This window comes from Polypterus senegalus, chromosome 3, assembly GCF_016835505.1.
Source record: "Polypterus senegalus isolate Bchr_013 chromosome 3, ASM1683550v1, whole genome shotgun sequence".
Classification (NCBI taxonomy): domain Eukaryota; kingdom Metazoa; phylum Chordata; class Cladistia; order Polypteriformes; family Polypteridae; genus Polypterus; species Polypterus senegalus.
In genome coordinates this window covers 11228717-11252137 of record NC_053156.1, presented here as the reverse complement: position 1 = coordinate 11252137, position 23421 = coordinate 11228717, and the positions used below count along the sequence as shown (strand labels likewise).

General features: G+C 43.3%; 1 protein-coding gene across 1 annotated transcript in view; it reads left to right on the top strand.

Moving 5' to 3' along the window:
• os9 (OS9 endoplasmic reticulum lectin) overlaps positions 1-23421 on the top strand; it is a 113823-nt gene that overhangs the window by 73913 nt on the left and 16489 nt on the right. The window contains 4 exon segments of the mRNA XM_039749597.1: positions 179-326; positions 461-655; positions 999-1085; positions 1088-1107. Coding sequence (XP_039605531.1) covers positions 179-326; positions 461-655; positions 999-1085; positions 1088-1107 — 450 coding nt within the window.

The following is a 23421-nucleotide window of genomic DNA, read 5'->3' as shown; positions in this document are numbered from 1 at the left end:
AGTGTCCTCTGCCCGTGAGTGAAACGTAATGTCTCCCCAGTGGCAAAAGGCGCTATAAACGAGGTACCACCTGACACGCCTGACCCTCTAAACATCTATGAGCTGCTCCAAGTTGGTGGTTTGGGGCTTGAATTTGAGTATTTGCTCCTTTTCAACTTCACTTTCCTTTTCCATGCAGGAAGCTGAAGGACTGAAGGGAGAGTTTGATCGGAAGCAGGCCAGCAAGACCCTAAATACCCCGACAGACAAGGTGGAGGGCACCAGTGATGAACAGCATGAAGAAGACGTGAACAGGGCCAGTGCCAGTCAGGCACCTAGACAGCCTGGTAAGATGGATACCCCTTTTTGTGCAAAGCCATCTGTTGTCTTAGTTGGTCTCATTTCATGCCCATTCCCATGCCCATGAGTCTGTTGTTGAGTTGTGAGGATGCTGTTTTGTTTTGTTTGTTTGTTGTCCCAGATGATGCTGTTGAGCAGCAGCAGGAGGAAGAGGAGGAAGGCCAAATAAAAATCAGAATTACTAAATTTAAACCAGGCAGCAGCTCAGCTTTGAAAGATGTGAAGGTGCAGGAAATGAGCGATGCTGACCCCCGGATACAGCAAATACGAGATGTGGTGAAAGGGCAGCTAGAGAAAGCCGGCCTGAAGGCGGAAGGTAGGGGTCCACCAGAGCACTCTGTGACAGCAGGTGTCCCGGCAATGCCCGAGTTGTGTGTTCATGCCTCCTTCTTCCATGTCTTTCATTGCTGATCTTTGTTTCTGTCTACTGAGTGATGTCTGCACTTGGGGGGCCTGGGGGGTGATGGGATTCAGCAGAAGGGCTGGCTATGTAAGTTGGAAAATCTCACCTCAGCAGAAGAGTGACTGTCACTCCAGGGTCTCGTAATCCTAACCTGGGAGCCTCCTGCTCTTCTGGCCCAAAGCCCCACTCATCTTCCAGGGAGCTTAAAGCCATTCTTAGGGGGTCCGCTTTTCCAACTGTGTGTCGCTCATTTCAGGTAAAATCGAGGTGAAAATCCTGAGCCGAGGAGGGGCTGATGATGACGATGTGCACTGGCTGACCGAGGAAGACACAAAGTCCTTTCGGGGCTGCTCATCAATCTGCTGGTGAGAGGCTTTCCTGTGGGTTTCTGGAATATGGGATTTGGGGAGGAAAAAAAAGATGGAGTTTACTCACCCGTGGAACACCTCCGTGTGCTGGGCTAACACTGCATGACAGAATGGTGACAATGACAATCACAGCACCCTGAAGGCATCATCTTGTGTCTGCCAGACTTGGCACAAACAATTGAATACTTAAAAGTTATCTGGAGTAGAGCGAGTTTGTTTTTAGGAGACCGACATTTTTGATGTGGCAACGAGTCAATAGGCATCTTGATGTTTTGCTCGGGGACATTTTTTTGTTTTATGTTTGTTTGGATGTTCTTGGTTTTTTGAGCCAAAAATTCGGCGTGAGGCAAAGCATCTCTTTTGTGTTTTGATTTGATTCAGGCCAGGGAGCCCCTGACATCTGGTTTAATGTCTCAAAGAACTTCTCTAGTTATGGCGGGCAGTACCTTGCTGGAAAGGCCTCTTCTACTGGTGCCTGTCGAAAACATAACGTGATATTGGGATTTGTGAGCGCGCACTGTTGTTAACCTGTGTTTTAATATACATGCTGAACCAAGGGGCAGCTCTTTCAGGCTGAGACCTTAACCCATTGGCATTACTGTGCCTAAATCACGTACCCAAAAATTGAACGGCTTGTTATTTTGCTAAAGGAGCTGCAAGTGGCTGAAGAGTAGTGAGTGCAACACTCCACACTTTTAAAATTGAAAGCATTTACATGATTTTAAAAAAGACTGCTCACACCAATATCGACTAAGTAAAACAAATTGGGGATGTGACGATGCGGGTTCTGCTCCATGTTCCCATCTAGGCTTCTGGGGAGCTCTCGAACCGGACACCGTCGGTAATGTCACTGATGAGCTAGACAGTGAAGACATCAACAACAAAGCAAGGGGACGGTGCAGAAAGTGCAGAGTGCTTTTATTTAAAAACAAAACCAAAACCAGTGTCCAAATGAGTAAGTGCAATGCATCAAAAATAGTTCTTAAATAAATAATCCAATAAAACGGAGGTGAATCCGTGAAGGTTAAAAACACAATAGATAAATCCTTTAAAACAACGAGGTTTAAACAGTGGCTGGATTCAGTCTTTTCTTAAAACTTCAGTGCTTTTTTCTTTCTACTGGCGACTCCCCTGTTTCTCCCATACGGGCCCCGCAACAGGGGAGTCGCCCTACCAGCAAATGCAGCTCCCTTCTCCCCCGATCGCTCAGTTTAGATGGCTGACCAGCTCTAGGAAGAGTCCTGGTGGTTTCAAACTTCTTCCACTTTTGGATGATGGAGGCCACTGTGCTCATTGGGACCTTCAAAGCAGCAGACATTTTTCTGTAACCTTCCCCAGATTTGTGCCTCGAGACAATCCTGTCTTGGAGGTCTACAGACAATTCCTTTGACTTCATGCTTGGTTTGTGCTCTGATATGAACTGTCAACTGTGGGACCTTCTATAGACAGGTGTGTGCCTTTCAAAATCAGGTCACATCAACTGAATTGACCACACGTGGACTACAATGAAACATCTCAAGGATGATCAGGAAACACCTGAGCTCAATTTGGAGCTTCATGGCAAAGGCTGTGAATACTTATGTACTTGTGCTTTCTCAGTTTTTTTTATTTTTAATAAATTGGCAAAAACCTCAAGTAAACATTTTCACGTTGTCATTATGGGGTGTTGTGTGTAGAATTCTGAGGGAAAAAATGAATTTAATCCATTTAGGAATAAGGCTGTGTGAGCGCTGAAGTCATAAACAACGGAAGAACTTAAACCCAATTAAAGTAAAAATAATTTCTTTTATTCTTAATTCTTGGTGAGTAGAAAAAATGTGAGACTGCCTCTTTCCAACTCAGTCGACTGATTTGGGTTTTAGCAGAATACCTAAAGTAAACCCGTTCTCTCTTTTATATCCTAGAAAAGAAAAGAAAAAACCCTAGCAGTTCATTCTGAGGTTATACATAGTTAAAAGTTAACTCTTAAGTTATGACATACTGAAATGTCCTAAACCATTAAACAAACAGCCATTTGCATTCCTAAGGAATACACCCTTCTATTTCTACACACTTAGAATCAATTTAAACATTCTTATAGTCTAAAAAGATCTTACAATCTTCACAGGGTCTTCTGATAGTATCAAAGGTCAGTCTTTCCTCATAAAGAAATGCAAGCTAATAATGTTGTAAGTCTTTTTTTCTTTCTCAGCTGTAACGTAACAAAATGTGAAAAAAGTGATGTGCTGTGAATACTTTCCGGATGCACTGTATAGAGATTGTACTTTATAACTTATTCCTTTCTACATTTATAACCTCAGTCAATTAGGTGTAGTAAAAAATAAGCAGGAGTTAACTTACATTTTAACTCTTTCAGGGCTGATGTCGACTTTTGTCAGAATTCAAGAGTAGAGGACGGTAATCAGCTGTTAACTGCAACAAAACTCACCCATACATTTTTAGGTTGACTTTCTTTGCTAGAAGAAAAGTTACATAGCATTGTTGATTTAACCCCGATGTGTGCATGAGTAGTGAAGAGCAAACAACCTCTAAAATGGCACCAACATCTAGCAAATGTGCAAAGCAAAATACTCCATAGATGTTTAACATAATTTCGTTGAATAGGACTCGAGTTGCATGTAAGTGATCTGGAGATGAATATCAAAAACGAAAGAAAGGTACCAGCATCATCTGATCGGTCCCTAGCTGATTGTGGTGGTGAACACTTTAGTGTAGGTGATGCGCCTACAGCAGCCTTTGCCTGGGAGGACCACCACTTATGATGACAAGAGGTACAAACCATACTGCGTCACACTGCAACCGCCACCCACCTGCTGTGCGAAGACAGCCAGGCAGCTGACCCACCATGCATTCCTGGTGACCATCGAGGTGCCCCCAACGCAGGCAGTGCTGCCAAACATGACGAACATGCCAACAGCAGCTGCAGCACATAGCAATAGGCATTTATTGTTGACTTATGTGAAACCAACCCTTTGTGTGCTTTTCAGAAAACAAAGGAGTTTTTTGGAGAAAATATTCAGCCCTCAAAGAGTTAAATAGCATCTTATTGATAATATTAATAAATAATAACGGTATGCAAAGTACAAGTGAATACTGGCAACCATACAAACTAATAAATGCTAATGTGTAGTTTCAGGTGGCACATAGACTTGTAGTTGCTTGAAATGTCTCAAGTTCACCTTTGGTCAGCTTTCTTCAGAACAGGCCGCATGCCTGTCTCAATATGGCTGCCGATTTGTGCTCCTCATGGCAATGGTGTGACAGAGAGATGCGAGGGAAAATGCCATCCAAAGTTTGTATGCATCATAGGAGGTTTTCTGAACCTCTTTGTCACGTCCCTCGCCTAGGATCAGTTTGCCTTGAAAATCAGCTTCCCCTTTTTCTTAGCTACTTCATGTCATAAATCAGTCCCTGACTGCTTAGTTTGTACCTTTGGAAATGAACAAGATGCGGGTCACCTCTGATGACTTTTTGGTGACCCCCTTCAGCAAGCCTGTTATCCGCTTTATTGCTTTTCCAAAATCATGGATGGTCTCACATTGATAGGCTGTCTTGAAACTTTAAAGATGCGTCTCTGATGACAAGAAGACCTAAATCACATCACCTGCACGTAACACTAATGGCTGCCTGTGGTAATGTATTATGGGTGTGGCGTAGTTAATAAGTACCTACAAAGTTACAGATTTGATTAAAAGTGGCAGGAAGGCAAAGTCTTATGAAACCCACGTTTTTGTTTTTTTTTTAATTATTGTTGAACAGCAATTTATGTTTTGTTAGTGATAGGATATTAAGCTAAAGAAAGGAGTACAAACCTTGAATGGTGGCATATCCATGTACACAATAGAAATGGAGCAAATACAGCGTAACGCATCACCACCCCTCGGTGACTACACACCTTGTCAGTAGGGTCACTGGTGCGGGCACTGCCAGTTTGAACAACGAAGGTGACTTGGTTAGACTGGCCGGACCACCACTGAGATGCAAATATTACTAAGCTCAGCCGATCTCAAACTCTGTGACCTTCTTTAATGGTATAACGCAAACTGGTCTTGATTTATTTATTTATTTATTTTTTTTCCCCCCGTGCATGAGTGGATGTTAACCACATTTTCCACTGCAATTACTGCAGTAGACAGACTAAGAATAGCTGCAGCTGTCCTTTATGTCTAGTTGCCTGACGGACCCTGGTTCCCCAATGGCCAAGACGTTCACACTGGGATTCACTCTCCTAAGCCTTCCTGGCTCCCGCTGCCTAATGTAGCCTTACGCGGCGAGCCAACCACCTTCCGGGACACTCCAGCTCAGCAGAAGTGACTGCTTCCTTCAGCGCCACCGAGTGTTGGCCAGACATACTTTCCAGGGGGCTTTCCCTCCAACTGCCTGATCTCACTAGCAAGCCTGCCTTCATCTGCTCGCTCATAGTTGCACGCACGACTTTCACCTTCCTGCCGCCGCCTTCTCCCTTAACCTCTGTTCACTTTTTTTTTTTTCTTCTTTCTCCCCCTCTGCACTCGCGCTCCTACTATATATAATGGGGTCGTGGCTCAGGTGTGGTGATCAGCAGCTCCCATCATCAATTACGGAAGTGGACGACTTCTCACCTGTGCACTTAAGCGAGGACCGCCCGCCTCACGTAGCGCCCAGGAACAGCTCCGGCCACACTACCACGCCCCCTCTATAAACCGCGACTGCAGCGATTATCTATTTAAGAACTGGGCTTTTATTCTGAGCTGCAGACCTACTACTCCAGGTGAAGCACACTGATAATGACAATATTAAATAAATCAGAGTGATGATAATGCAGGTATAACGGACAATAACTTTGTATAATGTTAACATTTACCCCCCGGGTGGAACTGAAGAGTCGCATAGTGTGGGGTCTCCTCAGTCTGTCAGTGGAGCAGGATGGTGACAGCAGTCTGTCTGTCACTGAAGCTGCTTCTCTGTCTGGAGATGATCCTGTTTAGTGGATGCAGTGGATTCTTCATGATTGACAGGAGTCTGCTCAGCGCCCGTCGCTCTGCCACGATGTCAAACTGTCCAGCTCCATGCCTACAATAGAGCCTGCCTTCCTCACCAGTTTGTCCATGCGTGAGGCGTCCCTCTTCTTTATGCTGCCTCCCCAGCACACCACCGCGTAGAAGAGGGCACTCGCCACAACCGTCTGATAGAACATCTGCAGCATCTTATTGCAGATGTTGAAGGACGCCAGCCTTCTAATGAAGTATAGTCAGCTCTGTCCTCTCTTACACAGATCATCAGTATTGGCAGTCCAGTCCAGTTTATCATCCAGCTGCACTCCCAGATATTTACAGGTCTGCACCCTCTGCACACAGTCACCTCTGATGATCACAGGGTCCATGAGGGGCCTGGGCCTCCTAAAATCCACCACCAGCTCCTTGGTTTTGCTGGTGTTCAGTTTTAGGTGGTTTGAGTCGCACCATTTAACAAAGTCCTTGATTAGGTTCCTGTACTCCTCTTCCTGCCCACTCCTGATGCAGCCCACCATAGCAGTGTCATCAGCGAACTTTTGCACGTGGCAGGACTCCGAGTTGTATTGGAAGTCTGATATATGTTGGCTGAACAGGACCGGAGAAAATCCAGTCCCCTGTGGCGCTCCTGTGCTGCTGACCACCATGTCAGACCTGCACTTCCCGAGACGCACATACTGAGGTCTGTCTGTAAGATTGTCCACGATCCATGGCACCAGGTGTGAATCTTCTCCCATCTCTGTCAGGTTGTCCCTTAGAATCAGAGGTTGGATGGTGTTGAAGGCGCTAGAGAAGTCCAGAAACATAATTCTTACTGCACCACTGCCTCTGTCCAGGTGGGAGAGGGATCGGTGTAGCATGTAGATGAAGGCATCCTCCACTGCCACCTTCTCCTGGTATGCGAACTGCAGAGGATCGAGGGCGTGGTGGAACTGTGGCCTCAGGTGGTGAAGCAGCAGCCGTTTCATGGTCATCTTCACATGGGACATCACAGCAACATGCCTGAAGTAATTCAGCTCACTAGGACATGAAACCTTTGGGACTGCGGTGATACAAGATGTTTCCCAAAGCCTCAGGACTCTCCCTGTTCCAGGCTCAGGTTGAAGATGCGCTGTAGAGGACTCCCCAGCTCCAGCGCACAGGCCTTCAGCGGTCGTGGTGATACTCCATCTGGACCCACTGCTTTGCTGGCACGAAGTCTTCTCAGCTCTTTGCTCAACTGGGCTGCTGTAATTGTGGGTGGGGATGTCTCTTCTATGCTGGTATCAGCAGAAGGATGGGTGGAGGGTGCAGTACTCCGAGGTGAGAGTGGGTTAGGGTGGTCAAACCTGTTAAAGAAGTTGTTCATTTGGTTTGCTTTCTCCACGTCTCCACCATTATATTGTTACTAGTTAATTACAATCAGATGCCTTAAAACAATAAACAGTATGCGGTTAATTTCAGTGTATATGATAAAACCGCGTCAGGGATGTGGATCTAAAAAGAAAGGGAAACCACACAGGAACAGTAGCACTGCTTTGACGCTGGGTGCCGCCAGTCTGAAAAACCGAGCGCAGAACTTGCGTACACCAGGGTATGAGGTACCGTGGAAATCTATGTGGCTTTACGCCAAGTGTAGGTTTTATACATCGCGATTTGAACGTGGAAACATTCGTACGCATCATTTCTGTACGTACGCACCGTTTATACATGAGGTCCCTGGTCTGGCATAGAATTCTATGAGGTCTGCCAGTATTTTTGGGTGATGGTGTGCAGTGCCATTTCTCCTCCAGTGACATCCAAAGAGTTCAGTTTTGCTCTCATCTGACCAGACTCTGCTCTCCCAGTATTTCATTGGCTTGTCCAAAATGTTTTCAGTGAGCTTTGATGTGCTTTTTCTTCAGCAGTGGCGTCGCACGCAGTGAGCGGTGTGCACAGAGGAGGCCATGGCGGTGGAGTGCATCACTTACTGGACTTGCCCAATGGTGGTCTTTCTGAAGCTCTCGCCGAGTGGTTCTTGACTCTTCAGGTTCTTCTTTTGACAGAAATCTTGAGAGGGAGCACCTGGTTGTAGCCGCTTTATGGTGACATGATCTTTAAACTTCCAGTTCTCACTGGAACATTCAGAGGTTTAGAAAGACGTCTGTCACCAATGCCATCAGTGTGTTTGTGAAAGTCTTGAGAGAGCTCTGCGCTTTTACCCAGCATGCAATGCTTCTTGTGTGACACCTTGGGAATGACAGGCTAAAGCAGCGGATATTCATGTCAAGAGCCCCATCAGCAATAAAATCATTGACGCGTTCACTACTTATTTTCCCTGCTGTATCAGTGATTTGTTTTAACTGCAACAGCTGAATGAAGTCCGTCCAAGAGCCCGGGGTTGTATGTTGCACGTTCTTTTAAAACTTCATTCCTTTTACACTGAGCTGTAATTAATATTTATTATCTATAGGTTTTTTCTTGTTCTTGAGTCCCGTCCTTTGCGTATTATGTGTATCTTACTGGCTGTGTATAGCCGTCACACTGGTTTCACACAATGGCAAATGTGAGCATGGAAGGCTAGGCTATCAGTTGGCATCCCAGCTCTTTTCATGATGTTACATGCAATGTAACTTTGCTAATCTGAATAGCAGAAGCTCTTGTCTCCCAAAAAACTTTTTATTCAGGACTAATATTTAATGTTATCTATTTATTTTATTTTTTTATTTATTACAACCTGTGATTGGTGCCTTTATGTGTTGAGTGCAATGCTGTTTCCTTTGTAGTGGTCACTCCTCTCATTTTCTTGCCTGCTGTCTTGGCTTGTTCTCCTCCTCGCTCTTTTACGTTTATCTGAGGTTAGTGTTAGTCTCATGACCAGTGGGATTCTGGGAGATATGCAAATGAAAACATTTCTAAAGGCTATAAGGTCTAATAAGCACACACACACAGGGGTTTGAGTTGTGCCCTCGGTTGTCGAAATGTTCAAAGCAAAAATGTTTAGCTTGATGCTCACACCCTACTGTGGGGCAAAATCTTCATTGCTGTCGAGTGTAAATTGCTGACTACTGTTTCCTAACTGACAAAAAGTACAGTAATTGTGTACGTTTTAGCTTGACATGACTAGGTATGATAGACACTTTGTTAATCCCCAAGGGGAAATTCACATACTCTAGCGGCAGCGTACTGATTAAAACAATATAATTAAAGCGCAATAACAAAAGCAGCGCAAGTTAAAAAATGCAAGGTGGAGAGTGCCAGGCAGGTATAACGAACAGTAACTTTGTATAATGTTAACCTTTACCCCCCCTGGGTGGAATTGAAGAGTCGCATAGTGTGGGGTCTCCTCTGTCTGGAGATGATCCTGTTCAGTGGATGCAGTGGATTCTCCATGATTGACAGGAGTCTGCTCAGCGCCCGTCGCTCTGCCACGGATGTCAAACTGTCCAGCTCCGTGCCTACAATAGAGCCTGCCTTCCTCACCAGTTTGTCCAGGCGTGAGGTGTCCTTTTTGCTGCCTCCCCAGCACACCACCACGTAGAAGAGGGTGCTCGCCACAACCGTCTGACAGAACATCTGCAGCATCTTATTGCAGATGTTGAAGGACGCCAGCCTTCTAATGAAGTATAGTCGGCTCTGTCCTTTCTTACACAGACCATCAGTATTGGCAGTCCAGTCCAGTTTATCATCCAGCTGCACTCCCAGTATTTATAGGTCTGCACCCTCTGCACAGTCACCTCTTATGATCACGGGGTCCATGAAGGTCCTGGTCCTCCTAAAATCCATCACCAGCTTCTTGGTTTTGCTGGTGTTCAGGTGTAGGTGGTTTGAGTCGCACCATTTAACAAAGTCCTTGATTAGCTTCCTATACTCCTCCTCCTGCCCATTCCTGATGCAGCCCACCATAGCAGTGTCGTCAGTGAACTTTTGCACGTGGCAGGACTCCGAGTTGTATTGCATGTTTGCTGCAGCACAATTTTAGCAGGGCGTTAATCTGTCAAAGCCCGGCCCTGTCACGGCCTAAATGGAGGACCCACATCCCAAGATTAGCTGGACCGTTTCAAGCTAACGTGGCTGAATTATCGTGGTATTTCCTTCTACACCCTTTACCTTGGGGTAAGTGTACTCCTACAGACTCGTTACCGGGTTAGTCTACTGTCACACCTTAAGATTAAAACACGCATACCTAGCTATATGCATACAACAACAACAACATTTATTTCTATAGCACATTTTCATACCAACAGTAGCTGAAAGTGCTTTACATAATAAAGAATAGAAAAATAAAAGACACAATAAGAAAACAACATAAATCAACATTAATTAACATCGAATAAGAGTAAGGTCCAATGGCCAGGGGGGACAGAAAAAACAAACAAAAAAAAACTCCAGACGGCTGGAGAAAAAATAAAATCTGTAGGGATTCCAGACCACGAGACCACCCAGTCCCCTCTGGGCATTCTACCTGACATCAATGAAACAGTCCTCTTTGGATTTAGGGTTCTCACAGAAGGACTTGAAAATGATGGTCACGTAGACTTCTGCCTTTTAATCCATCCATCATTGTTGGAGCATCATGAAGCTTTGAGTAGGTGGTGGTGGCGCAGGTGAACATACAGAGTATCAGGATTATGTTAAATTGAAGTTATGAGAAGGCCCATCCATCCATCCATTTTCTAACCCGCTGAATCCAATACAGGGTCCGGGGGTCTGCTGGAGCCAATCCCAGCCAACACAGGGCACAAGGCAGGAACCAATCCTGGGCAGGGTGCCAACCCACAACAGTTATGAGAAGGCCATGTTACAGTAATGTGTTTTCAGCAGTGTTTTAAAGTGCTCTACTGTATCAGCCTGGCGAATTCCTATTGGCAGGCTATTCCAGATTTTAGGTGCATAGCAGCAGAAGGCCGCCTCACCACTTCTTTTAAGTTTTGTTCTTGGAATTCTAAGGAGACACTCATTTGAGGATCTGAGGTTACGATTTGGAATATAAGGTGTCAGACATTCCGATATATAAGATGGGGCGAGATTATTTAAGGCTTTATAAACCATAAGCAGAATTTTAAAGTCAATCCTGAATGACACAGGTAACCAGTGTAGTGACATCAAAACTGGAGAAATGTGTTCTGATTTTCTTTTCCTAGTTAGGATTCTAGCAGCTGCATTCTGCACTAGTTGCAAGATTTATATCTTTTTGGGTAGTCCTGAGAGGAGTGCGTTACAGTAATCTAGTCGACTGAAAACAAACGTGAACTAATTTCTCAGCATCTTTCAGTGATATAAGAGGTCTAACTTTACTTATGTTTCTTAAGTGAAAAATGCTGTCCTAATGATCTGATTAATATGTGATTTAAAATTCAGATTACAGTCAACAATCACCCCTAAGCTTTTTACCTCCGTCTTGACTTTTAATCCTAATGTATCCAGTTTATTTCTAATAGCCTCATTGTATCCATTATTGCTGATCACTACATTTTCAGTTTTCTCTTTATTTAACTTGAGAAAATTACTATTCATCCATTCTGAGACACAAGTCAGACATTGTGTTAGTGAATCAATAGAATCAGGGTCATCAGGTGCTATTGATAAGTACAGCTGTGTGTCATCAGCATAGCTGTGGTAGCTCACGTTGTGCCCTGAGATAATCTGACCTAACGGAAGCATGTAGATTGAGAATAACAGCGGACCCAGGATAGAGCCTTGTGGAACACCATATTGGATATCATGTGTCTTGAGTTGTAATTCCACAACTAACAAAATATTTTCTCCCTGTCAGGTAGGATTCAAACCAATTTAAGACACTGCCAGAGAGGCCCACCCATTGACTAAGGCGATTTCTAAGAATGTTGTGATCAATGGTGTCAAATGCAGCACTCAGATCTAAGAGGATGAGAACAGATAAATGGCCTCTGTCTGCATTTACCCAAATCATTTACTACTTTAACGAGTGCAGTTTCTGTGCTGTGATTTGTTCTAAAACCTGACTGAAATTTATCAAGAATAGCATGTTTATTTAGGTGGTCATTTAACTGCATAATGACTGCCTTCTCAGAACTTTACTTAAGAAGGCAGGTTAGAGATGGGTCTAAAATTTTCAAGAGCGAGGGTCAAGATTATGTTTCTTAAGTAGGGGTTTAACTACAGCAGTCTTAAGACAGTCTGGGAAGACCCCCGTATCTAGTGACGAATTTACTATGTCAAGAACATTATCAATTAGTACGCCTGATACTTCTTTGAAAAACCTTGTTGGTATCGGGTCAAGGACGAGGTGGAGGGTTTTAATTGAGATATTATTTTTGTAAATCAGGTAAATCTATCCTAGTGAAAGAGTTTAATTTGTTTATAACAGGATGCTGGGGTTTAGGAGGATCCTTAGTGTTGGAGGATATACTATGTTATTTCTAATATCATTAATTTTTTTGATTGAAAAATACAGCGACAGCCTCACAGGTTTCACTGGACGCACTTAGGAGGCATTCCTTTGAGACCCTGGGTTTAGTAGGCGATCAATTGTAGAGAATAAGGCTCTGGGATTACTAGCATTGTTATTTATAATCTTGAGAAATAGCAGCCTCTCAAGACGTACAGTGTTATTGTATTCTGTTATTTTGACTTTTAATATTTCATGGTGGATAGTAAGTTTAGTCTTCCTCCATTGACGCTCAGCTCTACGGCATGTTCTCTTTAAATCAGACACTCTTTGGGTCTTCCATGGTATAACAATGCTAGAAGATTTTTTCACTGTCTTTTCAGGTGCAACTATGTCAACAGCAGCTCTCACTTTAGTATTAAATCTTTCCACCTTACTATTTACATTATCCTCGCTATTATAGCTGGCACTATAAACGGACTGATTGCTTAAAATGTTTGTAAGTTTTAAAGCTGCTGCGAGTCAAAGAAGCGTTTTTAACAATATGCTTCTCATGAGTGTTTTTATCATTATTTCTATATTAAAAGTAGAAGAAAATGGTCTGATAGACCAATATCAATGATCTGTTTTATATCAACTTTCAGTCCTTTAGTAATCACTAAGTCTAATGTATGACCTGCTTTATGTGTAGGCTGATTTATGAGTTGTCTCAAATCAAAAGAATCCAGGAGGTTCATAAATTCTTTTACTTTTAGATCACACTGATTATCTATATGAAAATTAAAGTCGCCAACTATTAGGAGTGTGTCATAGTTAGTAATTAAAATTGACATTAAGTCAGAGAATTCCTCAAAAAACGACGCGTTATATTTAGGAGGTCTATACACGGATAGTACTAGAACTTGAGAATCTCCATGAATAACAACGGCGAGATACTCAAAGGACTTGAACTTACCAAAACTGACATCTTTACATTTTAATCGCTCGAGTAAATGTTAGCCAATCCCCCCCTTTTCCCTGGCGGTCTGCACGAGTAAAACTGTAATCCGGAGGCAGATTCGATTAAAACAGCGCGCATCTGAATTAAGCCATGTTTCATTTAGTGCAATAAATCTATTTTTATCACTAATAAGATCGTTGATAAAAACGTTTTGTTAGTTAAAGCTCTAACATTTAATAGTGCCATATTTAATGTTTGGAGGTGCAGAGATGAGTACTATATGCGTTATTGATATTTGGAATAGGAACTAAATTATTTTATTAGCGCTCTGTGTGTATTTTTGTTTAATCTGTGATCTGTTTTATAGTTTTAATACATTGTTCCTCTAAAATAGTGATTTTAATTAGATTATTGGAGTTTATGCCGTATTTCCTAGGTTTTCTACGTGCATTGAGATTGCTTATTACTGTATTAATGTTGTGCACTTTAACGGAAGACTCTATTAAACATTCATCATGTCCTAGCACAACAGTATAATTTCGGAAAGGGTTAAGAGCAGAGATAGATAGTCAAGAAAACGAATTACCTTCGATATGTTTTCAGAGGACCCGGCGCCGAAACTGTTCGGATGCAGGCCATCACGCTTGAAGAGACGCGCCTTTCCAAAAGAGATTCCAATTGTTGATGAAACCGACATCCTTCTTCTTGCAGAAACCCTGTAGCCAGTTGTTCAACCCTAGCAGACGACTGTAGTACTCGTTGGATCGTCTGACGAGGTAGTGGACCAAACGAAGATCTTTGCCGATGGGGTCCTCTCCTTCGTGTCTTTAATCAAAGCTGCGAAGTCAGCCTTCAGGATTTCTGATTGTCGGTGCCTTATATCGTTTACGCCGGCATGCAGAACGATTGCTCCAACTGCCCTCTCCTTGTGTTTCTAGACTGCTGGCGCGTTCATTACATCTCGGACACGAGCACCGGAAAACAAGAAACAAACGATTTTTCATTAGGGCATGCGATATTGAGGTTTCTAACGATAGAATCACCTACCACTAATACATCACCAGGGGCTGAAGGCGAACTGGGGACGCGGAGAGGGTCAAACCGGTTCTGAGATAAAATGCTCGCCTGTGTCGATGGAGGTGCTCTGGCCTTGAACCCCCGCCTGCATAGCTGAAATCCACCGAGGTCATCAGCGGCGTCGCTCCTACGAGACGCGGGGGTGAGGTCGGCACAACGCTGGTTGATGTTTCCGGTTACAGATGGTGAGGACAGTTTATCCAACAGCCGGGCCTTCAGATCTCTAAGGTATCTCCGTCGTCACAGGAGTTTCTGAATCTGTTCGTTGAGTGCCTGGAGTTCTTCAACTACGATTTCAACGCGAGTTACCCCACCGTCGGCCATTTTCTGCTTCTGCTTCGTGCCCTAGGAGGAATGAGAGAGAGAGAGGTTAGAGATAAAGTCAACAGTGCCCCATGAATGACACACACACATAGCCGGTTAACCTAGCACTTTAAACCACACAAGTTCCTTAGGAATAACACAGTCAGTCACTCAGCACTTAAGAAGAGTTGCTTATTATCGGCTTGAACATTTTACAATGTTTTAAATATATCTCAGACCTAAATATTACTTTTGGTCTCCTAAGAATTCATTTAAACATACAAAGGCTCAGCATCCTTGACTATAGGCCATTTATCAACCAAGAATGCCTTACTTGACGTCCTGTTCCCTACTTTTGAGTGGCACTCACACCCTCTGCCTTAATAAACCTCACAGCACAGAGCGTATGGCAAACCTCCGACTTTACCAGGTGCTCAAAGAAATCTACCTTATTACTTCAATCACATGACATGAAGACAAAGCATAGAAAGTTAACAGCAGCATGGTATTTATTACAGGAATAATAATACCAGTGAAACAAAGAATAATAGAAAATAGGACTAATAGTGAAGTCTGGATATATACAGTATATACAGTGCATCACTTTTTCCACATTTTGTTAAGTTACAGCCTTATTCCTAAATGGATTAAATTCATTTTTTTCCTCAGAATTCTACACAAAACACCCCATAATGACAGCGTGAAAAAAGTTTACTTGAGGTTTTTGCAAATTTATTAAAAATAAAAAAAATTGAGAAAGCACATGAACATAAGTATTCACAGCCTTTGCCATGAAGCTCCAAACTGAGCTCAGGTGCATCCTGTTTCCCCTGATCATCCTTGAGATGTTTCATTGGAGTCCACCTGTGGTCAATTGAGTTGTAGTGACATGATTTGGAAAGGCACACACCTGTCTATAGAAGGTCCCACAGTTGACAGTTCATGTCAGAGTACAAACCAAGCATGAAGTCAAAGGAATTGTCTGTAGACCTCCGACACAGGATTGTCTCGAGGCACAAATCTGGGGAAGGTTACAGAAAAATGTCTGCTGCTTTGAAGGTCCCAATGAGCACAGTGGCCTCCATCATCTGTAAGTGAAAGAAGTTCGAAACCACCAGGACTCTTCCTAGAGCTGGCCGGCCATCTAAACTGAGCGATCAGGGGAGAAGGGCCTTAGTCAGGGAGGTGACCAACAACCCGATGGTCACTCTGTCAGAACCTTTAAACTCTGTAATTCCTCCTCAGCTCTGTGCCTCGATGGTCCTGTTTCTAATGTCTGCAGGCAATTCCTTGGACCTCACGGTGTGGTTTTTGCTCAACTGTGGGACTGTCTATAGACAAGTGTGTGTGTGTGTGTGCGCGCGCCTTGCCTTATCCGGTCCAGTTCACTGAGTTGACCACAAATGGACTGCAGGCATCTCCGTGATGATCAACAGAATGAGCCAAGCTGAATACATATGACAATGGGACATTTGCGTTATTTTTATTTTTTTTTTTTAGTACATTTTCAAAAACCCCTAAAATCCTCCTTTTTGCTTTGTCATTCTCAGGTATTGAGCATTCCTTGATGTGGTAGAAATTTAATCAAAGTAAATTTAGCACAAGGCCTCAAAAAAAAAAAACGAAATGTGAGGCAGTGAAGGTGGAGAGCTCTGAATGTCCAGCACTCGCATTCAACTCTTCTGCCTCGTCTTTCATTCTTTGGGAAATTCACATTTGCATGGTTTTGACAACAACGCACCATGCAGCTCAACAAGCCAGTAGATCCTGTTCACTTGTTTTCTGCATCCTTTATAAATCTGTGGACATCAAAACAATCTCGACAAGCCCAACAAAGCCTGCCATTCCTATTCACCTACCGTATCTACTCGCGTTTAAGTTCTATAAGTCGGGTCTTGATTTTATTGTGTAATTTCCAGTATTTTATAATGCCGGTTATACAAGTTGAATGTGGAAACCTCACGCTATTGGTCCTGGAGATTACTATATGCTAATGCCCGCCCACCTGACAGAATAACTACGGGGCACACGGCCTTTTGTTTTCTATGTATTGTGCCTACGTGACCACATGGTGATACCCAGGCTATTCCAAAGCGAGGTTTGCACTGTTTGTTGTTTTTTGTATCTCACACCCTCATTCACCTTCATCGTAAGAGCATCCCTTATCTACGATGAGAAGAAAATATGAAGCTGGTTTTAAATTAAATGTCATTGAAATGGGGAAAGAAATTGGTAACTGTGCTGTTGAAACAAAATTCGATGTGTCTGAGAAACTGGAGTGAGATTGGAGGAGGCAAGATGATGGGGAAAAAAAATTGAAGTGTCGTATTTTTGAACGGGCTTATAAGTCGGGGTCTGATTTTTATGATCGATTTTTCGGATTTCAAGACATGACTTCTACGTGAGTGTATACCAAGAGTTCCCAAAGGGGTCGATAGTTTGAATAAAAAAATTTAAAGGTCGACGACCGCAAAAATAGATCCCTTTACTTCTGCTATTTGTTTGTTACTTCAAAATACAGTGGTACCTCAGTATACGTCCGCTTTCGAATAAGTCCAACTTGGTATACGTCCTGTTTGGACATGAAAAATTTTGCTTGGAATACGACCTTTGTTTGGAATACGACTCGTGTGCTACCCTTGTTTACCTCTCTCTCGAGACAAAGCCACGACTGCCCACGAGTGTCAGTACGTCAGTTGCTAGCATTCAGTGAACAACCCACGCTATAACTCTCTGTGAATTTTCACAGGATTTTGTGTAAATTTGAATAGATTGTTGAAAAGTATGAAGGTGGCATGCGTATCCGGGACATGGCTGCTGCATACCGTATGCCAAGAATGCCGGTATCTACGATTGTGAAAAACAAAGACGTTATTAAAAAGTGAATTGCGGTTAAATTTTCATTTTTTTCATCTAATTGATTTTGTATTTATGTATTTTAGTATTAAGCAGTGTTTTAAATTATTTTATACAACCCCATCAATGTATAATATGCCAATAACAATAGGATTTTTTTTTCATGGGAACAGATTCATCATTTTCCTTTTATTTCTTATGGAAAAAATTTGTTTGCTATACATCCTGTTTGGTATAAGTCAAAGGATCTGGAACGGATTAAAGACGTATATCGAGGTACCACTGTATCTATGATTCCAGTAGGTACCTAATTAAGAAGTAAAATAATTCACTTTTTTGATAAAAAATACATTACATACCAAACTTGCGAACGAAAATGTGTCATTAAAAGAGCCACGCGTTAGAATGCATGAAAATACATGTAGCACAAACATGTCTGTGCATTGTCTTATCGAACGTATCAAAGCAAGTGCAGACATGAAAAAACCTTGCATGTGACTAGGGGGTCGATGGTTTTAAAAGTTTTTGGTAAAGGGGTCTGCAGCCGAAAAAGTTTGGAAAATCTTGGTCTACCTGTATATGGTAATTTTCCCAAAATGACATTTGAAGGTCCCCACGGTCCTACGGTCAGCCGCATTACTTGGTCATTTATGTCACGTGCCTGTGGTTCTGCCGCATGACGACACGTTTTGTAACGTTTGTGTGAAATCTGATCCTAACTTGTTTGAAGGTTTTCCTTTTTCTTGTTGAATTGATTTTAACGTAACGACTGGAATCTCCTGTACTCATTCATAATGTGGAGTTCTCTCTTCATGTCGCCTCTTAATCTCGGTGGGCTCGCTTTGCCTCTCGATCACCATGTTCTTGAATCAGCTGTGACAGATTGAGGGTGCTATCATCCTCTTGAACCCTCAGACACCAGGTAAAAGTCCAATTACTGACTTTATTATTAAAAAACAGTGCACAAAACACCACAATACTCGTACAGATAACTCTCCAATACAACAAACAATAATCCTCCACCACTCCCAGGCACGTTACCACCCTTCCTCCCGACTCAGCTCGACGTCTGGGATTTCCCATAATTCTTTTATAGTCCTTGACCCGGAAGTGCTTTTGAACCCGCCGTCCATGTGACTTCCTAGCACTTCCAGGTCAGATAAAATCTCCTCTTCTTTAATCCGGAAGCACGTCATTCCCTTTGTCAATGTGACTCGGACGCACTTCCGGGTTGTAGGGAAAACCTTCATCGTTCCTCCCTGCCGCGCCTTCTAGCAGTCCCCGTGGTATCCAGCAGGGCTGTGGATAAGAACTCCATGCTCCATAATTCCCTGCTGGCATTCAGGGCCCCTCCATGCTGCAGGGAGGGCTCCACCTGGTGGCCTGGGGGTATTGGCCGGGGATGACTGGCCGGCCATATTCCACACAGCCTTCTCACTCTTCCCTGCAACTTCTCTGTCACTGCTGTGTCATTTTTTTGTAATATGAAGATCAAAACTACCCATAGTTCTCCAGATGAGACCTCATTCATGTGTTATAAGCATGTCCGTTGACTTTGACTCCAGCTGACATCTCAGTAGCCTCCTCAATGGGAAGTGAACGCTGAGAAATCAAGTCATGAGGGTCTTTCACACCTCCCATCGTGTATCCAAATGTTACGTTTTTACTTCCCTCATGTAATACAGGGTGAACCAAAACGAAGATTCCCATTTCTCAAGGTCAGGTGGAGGCAGCCAAGTGGGTTGTTTGGGTGGCATGGGGGGTCCTTTGATAGGCGATCCTTTGTAGCTTTCAGTCGGCAGGCCACATGCCGTGGTCCAGTGCACACCGTTTCTTTCGCTGTCAAAGCGTTCCTCAAAAACAACGAATCCATCATTGTTACACAACGCGCCTTCCGAACGCAGCATTCCTCCTATAGGTGACGTCCCAAATCGGAAAACAATACTTCAGTGGGTGGCTACATTTAGACAGATGGGTACAACACTGAACAGAAAATCTCCAGGCTATCCTCGGGCTGTACGAATGCCAGAAAACATCCAAGCTGTAAGGGCATCCATTTTGCAGTCTCCTAGACGTTCCGCGCCCTCCTGCCTCATGTCTTTGATTTTGCATGATGACCTTCATGTCCTTTCATACAAAATGATGGCAGTGCAGGAGCTCACTGAGCGAGACTGGGAGGGCCGTAGAGAGTTGTACGCCAACATTCTGCAAACCGTTGATCAAGATGCCATCGTCATGTGACGTCAGCCCATTGCCGTTTGAATGGTTGCGTTGTAACGGCCGACCCCTTACCCAGCCGGCAGCTACACCACCAAGACCTGTGGCCTGGACAAATTACTGAGGTGAATCTTATAAATCAAGCCGAACCTCTAACAAATGCAATTTTCCCCACAATCGATGGATTAAACCTAGGCACACAAAAGCAGATATGTAAAAATAAGTGATTAATTATATTAAATGAAATAACAAAAAATACAAATTTCACAAGTAGAAAATATATATGTATAAACCACCACCAAAGCAATAACGTGACAACACCATTATATATATATATATATATATATATATATATATATATATTGTAATAAATAACGAGTCCTCAAAAATAGAAAAAGTTTTGGGGTTTTATCCCCGTATATTGTCGCCCAGACAAAATGAAAAGAATGATCCAAATATGACCTTTTCAGTACACAAATGAATGAAATGCTGTAACAAAATGGCGTTTATATAGAGGATGGGATGATGGGAGGAAGTGGTTGGCAGGAAGTGACGCTTTGGAGGCGGACCACGGAACCAACGTCACCAAGAGCAGACTGAAGTAATCGAAGTTGGAACCGGAAGTGACGTCATCAGATGGAACCCGGAAGTGACGTCATCGCGGCCATTTTGGATTTGTGATTTTGCGACTGTTTTACTTGTCTTCCGGTTTTCTGTAGATAGAAAGAGAGTCAGGTAAGCACCACGTGATAAACCCTTGTCTCGCGAGATTTCACTCACCTTTAGGCTCTTTGACTGCCTTATATATATATATAAAAATACACAATAACAAAACCCTCCCTTGTCCCAGTAACAAATAAAGATAAATGAATACGGAAATGCCAATGATCGTGAATTTGAGTCCAAGTATAAAACTGTCCTGAATGCGGATGACTGTTCAACAGATAGGTGATGTGTTTGAATTTCCCGGAAACAAAAATGGAGCAACCTCACCGTGAATCCTCGGCATGTGGTGGACAATGGTGAAAGTCCGGCAGAATGAAAAACAAACAGGATCCCAAAGCGTGATGTGGAAAATTAACAGGTGCTGGTGGGTCGTTGTAACTGAATTGTGATCTCCGTCTTCCTCCTTCTCCTCTCTGTTCCCTCCTGATTGGTTATGTAGTGATGAGCTGGTTGTACTTGATTAACTGTGAACAGGTGCTTTCCATCTTGGGGCTGCGTTGGCCATCATCCCTCCCCGGGCACTGCATTCACTGACGCACACGATAAACAGCAAACGGGACAATGAAAACAAAACGCACTCGGCACAAACATTGACAACACTAATTCAATGTAGCCCCGCTACAGCGTAAATAAGCGAAACTTTCGCCCCTAGGCTGAAACCAACCCTCGTGAACTTCATCAGAGACCCCTGCATAGTGAGCACGCGTGTTACAGTTTGGGGCATCGCTGCAGAATATGGCATGGTAGGCTCTTACCTCTTTTAGGAGTGGGGAGCAACGGTCACCGTCACTTCAGAACGTCACATTGAAATGCTAGGGAACTGGAAGAAATGGAATGTGGTGGATCCCTGGAGCCACGGCTCATGTGGCCTGCGTGGAGATCCATGCAAATTTTCCGAGGGAGTTGATCTCCCTGCATGGCGATGTCGGGTAGCCTTCACGTTCGCCTGATCTCACTTTTCTCAAGTCGAAGGTCTATACACACCGACCTCAAAACCTTGCAGCCCTCAAGAGCACTATTCACCATGAAATGGCCAAACGAGTCATGCGGAGCGTTCAGAAATCCTCTCGAAGAGTCTATTGCTAATGATGGCCTCCACCTCATCTTTAAAACACAGTGGAAAACAAAATCTGTTCTGTATACCTTTATTTGTGTCGTAATGAAATTCATTTTATCTTTATTTTTATTTTTTATTTTTTTTGTTACATTAATTGGGAATTAATTAATAGGAAATTGGCCAGCACTAACAGAGTTTGGCTTGGGTTCTCAATAGCAGAGGCCCCACGACTGACCCCTCACTCGGCGCATCACCCACCTCTCCCTATAGCCCCTTAGCTTCCCAGTGTTGCACCACATACCGCACCCTGACTTCTCGTTTTTCTGTAGCCGATCGTGGCAGACTCGATCAAAGGCTTTCTGAAAATCAGGACCACCGATGTGCACACATCTCAGATCATCTGCATTTCCATCACACTCGTCAGGCACATTCTCTCCATCTAAACCAGACTGTTCAACACGAATTCTGTGCTGGTTGCTCTTTTCCATAGTTGCTTTTTTTCATTATTTTCCTCGTGATGCTTGTTCACCTCACTGACCTTTTAGTTACTGTATACAGTTGTGCTTGAAAGTTTGTGAACCCTTTATAATTTTCTATATTTCTGCATAAATATGAACTAAAACATCATCAGATTTTCACTCAAGTCCTAAAAGTAGGTAAAGAGAAACCAGTTAAACAAATGAGACAAAAATAATATTATACTCGGTCATTTATGTATTGAGGAAAATGATTGAATATTCCATATTTGTGAGTGGCAGACGTATGTGAACCTCACGGATGATCAGTTAGTTTGAAGGTGAGGTGTCAGGAGTCCGGGTTTTCAATCAATGGGATGCCAATCAGGTGTGAGTGGGCACCCTGTGTTATTTCAAGAACAGGATCTATCAAAGTCTGCTCCTCACAACACGTTTGTGGAAGTGTATCATGGCACGAACAAAGGAGATTTCTGAGAACCTCACAAAAAGAGTTGTTGATGCTCATCAGGCTGGAAAAGGTTACAAAACCATCTCTAAAGAGTTTGGACTCCACCAATCCACAGTCAGACAGATTGTGTACAAATGGAGGAAATTCAAGACCATTATTACCCTCCCCAGGAGTGGTCGACCAACAAAGATCACTCCAAGAGCAAAGCACACGTGTAATAGTCAGCGAGGTCACAAAGGACCCCAGGGGAACTTCTAAGCAACTGAAGGCCTCTCTCACATTGGCTAATGTTCATGTTCATGAGTCCACCATCAGGAGAACACTGAACAACAATGGTGTGCATGGCAGGGTTGCAGGGAGAAAGCCACTGCTCTGCAAAAAAAACATTAGTGCTCGTCTGCAGTTTGCTAAAGATCACGTGGACAAACCAGAAGGCTATTGGAAGAATATTCTGTGGACGGACGAGACCAAAATAGAACTTTTTATTTTAAATGAAAAGCGTTATGTTTGGAGAAAGGAAAACACTGCATTCCAGCATAAGAACCTCATCTCATCTGTGAAACATGGTGGTGGCAGTATCATGATGTGGGCCTGTTCTGCTGCATCTGTGCCAGGACGACTTGCCTTCGTTGATGGAACAATGAATTCTGAATTATATCAGAGAATTCTAAAGGAAAATGTCAGGACATCTGTCCATGAACTGAATCTCAAGAGAAGGTGGGTCATGCAGCAAGACAACGACCCCTAAGCACACAAGTCGTTCTACCAAAGAATGGTTAAAGAAGAATAAAGTGAATGTTCTGGAATGGCCAAGTCAAAGTCCTGACCGTAACCCAATTGAGATGTTGTGGAAGGACCTGAAGAGAGCAGTTCATGTGAGGAAACCCACCAA